Source organism: Hippocampus zosterae, chromosome 1 (genome assembly GCF_025434085.1).
Source record: "Hippocampus zosterae strain Florida chromosome 1, ASM2543408v3, whole genome shotgun sequence".
Classification (NCBI taxonomy): domain Eukaryota; kingdom Metazoa; phylum Chordata; class Actinopteri; order Syngnathiformes; family Syngnathidae; genus Hippocampus; species Hippocampus zosterae.
This window is the reverse complement of record NC_067451.1, coordinates 31,483,835-31,489,780: the sequence shown is the minus strand read 5'-3', so window position 1 is coordinate 31,489,780 and position 5,946 is coordinate 31,483,835. Positions and strand designations below refer to the sequence as shown.

The window sequence follows — 5,946 nt, the reverse complement described above, 5'->3', positions numbered from 1 at the left end:
GTACTTCTCGACAGCTTCACTACTCGAGACATCCGATTGGACGTCTGACGGAAGAAACACATCATTGGACAACAGAGAGTCAATGAATCAATATTGGTAGGAATGAGGCTTTTCGAAATAGCAAAGTTTTTATTTTCAGTTTTTACAGAGGCAGAAAAAAACGCACACGCATTTACAATTGTAGAACACATCAATTAGGCTCATTTTACTTTTGGATTTCTTAACATACAATATGATACCACTCTCTAGTTTAAAAAGACGCATTACATTTTGGCATTTGCAAATATTACACTATCAGTACTAAACCAAGAGGATTTTGTGACTGTTGAGTTGTGTATTGCTATATGGCTCTGCAGTCCAGCACATTATATGCCATTCCCCTTCACTTTGTTCTCCAATTTTTTATTGATCTGCCTCAGCTGATCCTGTGCTCCCTGAATATTTTTGGTCTGCAGTAGTAGAGCTGGTAAACTGGATGCACCATACTGCAAGAGTAAGAAGAGAAAGAATAAGATGTGTCACTGTAGGTGCTTATCACATGTGTTCAACTGTGTGTGTTCATACCATCTCTTTCTCTTTCGGATGTGCAGTCCGGTAGTCCAGATACACTTTGTTGAGTTGTTTAATATCTTTGAGAAAAGCCTGGCTTCTTCGCAGATCTTCCAATCGGAGTTTGAGGTCAGCTTTCTCCTTTTGCAGCAGGCTCACTTGTCTCTCTGCCCTATTGGAGAACATACGGTGTTACTGTTCCGGTCAGTAAATTATTGGCTGCATGAAACTGCCATATAAGACAAGAGCTCCTGAGCAAAACAATAAATCCTCAATTTAATGAGATTGTAGAAAATTCATCCATCCATTTTCTAATCCGCTACACCCTGGAATGGTTGCCAGCCAATCGCAGGGCGCACATGGAGAAACAACCATTCGCGCTCACAATCACACCTTGGGACAATTTACAATGTTCCATTAACCTGCCATGGATGTTTTTGGAATGTGGGACGACATGCAAACACTACATAGGAATCGAACCCTGCACCTTTGCACTGTGTGGCGTACTAAAAAGTCGACCACGGTGCCACCCATTGATGAAAATGGATGGAATCATTTTCTTGATTGTTAATAATGAATCGTGTTGATTATTTGAATGGATGAATAAAATGGATGGGACGTTGTACTGTGGATGGAAATGCCTCACCTAATTAGCTCATGTTTGGCATCGAAAAGTTTCTGTGTCTTTGCACGGATCATGGAACACACCTGAAACACATATGCGTAAAAACTACAAAATGATACAATGTAGTTTACAGTCACAAAGTGGTCCTAAAAAATTATTTTCCTGTAAGTTATTCAAGGGATTTAAATTGTGAGAAGTTGCTATGGTTTTATTTAAAATCATCAATAACACTAAGGCTATAATCACATTGAGCCCACTTGGCTACTTGAGAGTGCTAAGATTCGTACTCCAGATCGGAGCATATGGCCATTCATCATATGTGAGAAAATGCAAAGCAAATTTATGATTAATGCTAAAATTCTATTATTTCAATAGAAAAGTGCTGCAAAAAATAACTGAATAAATAAATAAAAATGTAGCGTCTCAGCGATAAAACTTATTGTCATGGTTACCTTGGCGTTTTCCCGTTTCAGAACCTTAAACTCTTTATAGGAGGCAAACTGAAAGAAAATTGCAACACCAGAAAAGAAGCGTTCATTCTTGATATTCAGATAGAGCTCTTCCCGCTTGATAGAGCTCTTCCCGCTTGATAGAGCTCTTCCCGCTTTCTCCCAAAACAGGCAGAAAGTAGACTGACCTTTTCAAGTAGTTGCTCCTTGACATTGTTGGAGAAACAATCAATAGACTGCTTGATTGCATTAGATTCCACAGAATCCCTACAAAAGAAACCGTTAATATATTGCCCACATGCAATTGCGTCATAAAAACTGTAAAATGTGCAATAGCAAGTAATGGGTTACAGTTGCAGACGTTTATACGTATAAAAGTGCTCATTTGGAAGCTCTTCAGAAATTTACTTGTACTCATCACAGAAACCCAGGAAGGCCTCCATCACCACTTCCAACTCTGTTTCTCCTCCAGATCTTTTTGTCCTTTTTTTTTCAACCCTTCGGGTCTTGTCTGCTTTGTTGAAGAAAGAGGTATAATGAATGAATAAATCACAAATACCCATCACACAACTGGACAAAGTTTAAAAAGAAACAGTTTTGGTTGTCATTTGGCCAGAAGCAAGTACACAAAGGCATATGCCATGTTTTAAACATACTTTTAAGTGAATACTTTGTAGATGTAATAAATAGCAGCTGATAAAGAGAATGGGCACATTTGAAATATAACAAAAAGTTGAGACATCTTTGGTTTAGTACCCTGTAAACAGTATGCCACTATTACAGTCAGAAGTCAAAATGTGCTATCCAACAATTTGTTGAAACAAAGGTGCCATCAAACTTAATAACTGCGAAGTATAAATAAGTCATTTGCCCTTTACCTGCGGACAACTTTTTCGGGGGTCTCTCCACACTTTTTAGTTTCGCTTTCTTTGGGCTTGGGTTCTAATTAAATTAAAATGAAGCACAAGATTAGAATGAGACGACTAAACCGCAGAAATAATGATATTGACGAAAGTATGTACCCAGCATGTGTCCTCATCTGTGTCATCATCAAAGGATAGGACTTCATTTTGTCTCTTTTTGGAGCCAGTGCCAGGGTCTGATTCCTCCTGAGGACATACAGTACATTTGGCATCATCATCATCGAAAGCACACTGCAGAAACTCAAATTCTCAATGAAATACATTGTCAGTACCACAAGCACGGTACGTAAGATTCTTTTTGGAGAAGAAAGCTACTTTTACAGTACCTGTGAATCACTTGACCTTCTGTTGGCTGGACCACTCTTCTTTTCTACCTTTGCTAGCTCATTCTTCCGAGGCCTGAAAGAAGGGACTAACTGTGAGTACTGCAAATACACATACATATACAATGTTTAAATTGTAATGAGTGCTGGTCAAACAATATTGTGAATTTGACCTGAATTTGAGACAAATTTAGTTAGAAAACCATACAGAGCAGAAATAATTGCTCATGCCCATGTCAATCATTGTCATTGTTCCATTTGTTTCCACATATTGTATGCAAGTTTCATCGTAATGGGAAAATGAAGCTGCAAGATGCTTCATGAACCAGTTGTACAGCAACAACTGCTTTGATGCCTGTAGATGGCACTCTTTGTTCAATATAGGGCTCGCCATTCATTAAGCTCCATTCTTTAAACCAACTCGGCATGAAACATGATTTTTAATTGGCTGTTTTTATGCTTTCTACTATTTTTGTGATTTATTGTTAGATTGTTTTTTTATTTGTATGAATGGCTGCACACGGTCGACTGGTTCGCACGTCGACCTCACAGTGCATAGGTGCAGGGTTTGTGTTCGGCTTCGGCCTTTCTCTGTGGAGTTTGGATGTTCTCCCAGTGCCTGCATTCCAAAAACATTCAAGGGAGGTTAATGGAAAACTCGAAATTGTCCCAAGGTGTAAAGTGTGAGCGTGAATGGTTGTTTGTCTTTGCGTGCCCTGCGATTGGCTGACAACCAGTTCAGGGTGTCCCCCGCCTACTGCTCGAAGACAGCTGGGATAGGCTCCAGCAAGCCCGCGACCCTTATGAGAATAAGCAGATCAGATAGTAGATGGAAGTTGTATCAATTCTTTTTACTCCATGCACAGGACTTTGTATACAGTGCCAGTTGTTTTAAAGTGCCCTTTAAGTACAGCTGAGTTGGGTTAAAAAAAATTGATTTAATTTTGTTCTGTCGCATATTCATCATTATGCTGATCTTGAGAGCTGAATGACGGTTAAAAAATGCTTGAAACCCTTTGGTTTGTGCATATGTCAATGTGTAATTTCAATTTACATAGTGATCTGCAATCATTAGTTTACATGGCAGAACCTACCTGGTTTTGCCGATCTTTTTTACTTTCTGTGTGATGTTCTTCCCCATTTGACTTTTTGCCATCTGGGACACCTTTGGCGAGCTCAGATCTTCTTCTATGGCAGTACTGTGCAAAGGGTTACCTCGGGAACACATGGCAGCATGAGCCTGTTATTCATTCTGGGTGCTTAGATGTTGGTCCATACTGTAAATTTTGGGGCACTGTTCTCTTGATTTCACTGCTGCACATCTCAGCAATACTTGGCTGGTGGAAAGACGCACACAATTTTAATAGTGACATGGAATTACTTTTTAAATACTTACCACTTTTTTGTTGTAGCCCTTCTATGAAACTGGCACAACCAATGGCCGATTGGTTGTCATAATCCAGAGTGGATGTTTTCTGGATGCCAAACATGGGGGGGAAAAAAGACTTTCTTGCATCATAAAAAAATTGAGTAACAGATTTATTTGAGTATTATCGTGTATTTCTATTGCACCTTGTTGCCAACTGGTGCAACGGGCACCACAGTGACTCCTCTGCCCTTTCTGGTACTGTGGAAACAAGGTGTTTATTTCCAGTACTTCTCATTCATACAATTTCGCATTCAAAGTTCAGGGTTTGGTTAAGTAGGCAATGTTTAAAATTATAGACAATAAAAAGGGCATTTTAAAACAAAAACTGAAATTAGTTAATACATTTGCAGCACATGTATCTACTGTGAGCTCATCTGGCGGGGTCTGAGAGAAATTATCAAATTAAATGCTCTGCCACTGGATGTCTGGCTCAGCGGGTACATAATTAACCTGTGAATCCGCTTTTTGAGACGTTTTTGTTCGTGCTGTGGCTGAGTTGTTTCTAATTCAGTGATTCCCAGCCGGGGGGATTTGAGAGCGGTGCCATAAAATTTCACTTCATTTGTCACAAAAAGATTAACCATCTTCGCCAGCGATGTATAGTGAAATCCGGAACCATTAAATGTTCTTCTATTAGATACAATAAACCCGTTACGATTCATGTAACTGAAAAATCAAAATATGTTGCTAATCAACATGTGGCTTCCACTACACAGGAAAATACAGCATTACGCCTGTTTGTCTCACTTCGATTAGGTGACATGATTATTCAATTTTTCAATCATAATTCATTTTTATGCAGCACATGATGAAAACAAATATCAAAAGTAGTAGTAACTAAAAAAAAACCAAAGCAGTAGTAACTAAAAAAAGCCAAAAGAACCACAGGCATTCCCGTCATTACTGAAAAGAAAACTATCAAACATTACGTTGGCATTTTTACGAGGGGGTGTCAATCTGCGTGGGTATTAGTCTGTTGTCAGTCAAACATAACGTCCTAATCGTAAATATATCTCACCTCATCTTGGAGTTTAAAATGAGTTTGAAGGACTGATGTAGGGAAACAAAATTCCATTCAAACTGACAAATCTTCCCGCAAAATGACTTGACTTCCGGGTTATACCATTCCTAATAATCGCCGGGTGAGGGCAGAAAAAAATAACATTCTAACGTTGAATTGTTTTAAATCATTAGGCATGGATCTGTATAATATGCATGTCATTTTGTCATAAATATAATATTTGGAGGAGGGAAGAAAGTTGTACATGAAAGCCAAAATAAAATGCATGACTGTATTTCAAAGTCAAAATGTAACTGACATAATATGGCATTAATTATTCCTTCCCCGAAATAGGTTATGAGCTTTAAGATAGACTTGGATTTCCTTTGTAAGATTAAAAAGGTATTTGACTCTAGAAAAAGGTGCAACTTGAAATCTATGTCGGTAACAGCAACTGTGCTTGTTGTGACGCGGAAACGTCCGTTTAAAATGGGTCCTACTCGGAACAATGACAGAACTGCAGAAGCCGCAAAGTTAGAAAGACTTGAAAGACGCAAACAACTCGATTAATTTGTTTTAATTAAAAACTTACATTGCCAATACATGTAAATATAGTAAAAATAATTATATCAAGCATGACTCATTTCG

The 5,946-nt window shown here is 38.5% G+C and overlaps 1 protein-coding gene across 2 annotated transcripts; it reads right to left on the bottom strand.

Annotated features, from left to right (window-relative positions):
• Positions 1-109: 109 nt before the first annotated feature.
• On the bottom strand, positions 110-5,780 carry cenpu (centromere protein U). Of its 2 annotated transcripts, none has more exons than XM_052060110.1 (13): positions 5,317-5,780; positions 4,442-4,496; positions 4,266-4,344; positions 3,964-4,084; positions 2,873-2,945; positions 2,646-2,732; positions 2,502-2,565; positions 2,032-2,137; positions 1,812-1,890; positions 1,627-1,674; positions 1,196-1,257; positions 565-721; positions 110-485 (listed from the first exon to the last, which is right to left on the bottom strand). In XM_052060110.1, exons 1-13 carry the CDS (start codon positions 5,319-5,321, stop codon positions 366-368), a joined length of 1,056 nt encoding a protein of 351 aa, XP_051916070.1. In that variant the 5' UTR covers positions 5,322-5,780; the 3' UTR covers positions 110-365. The 2 variants fall into 2 exon arrangements, with proteins under 2 accessions (XP_051916070.1, XP_051916079.1); XM_052060119.1 differs by having other exon boundaries at positions 2,032-2,134; positions 5,317-5,779.
• Between the last annotated feature and the right edge of the window lie 166 nt (positions 5,781-5,946).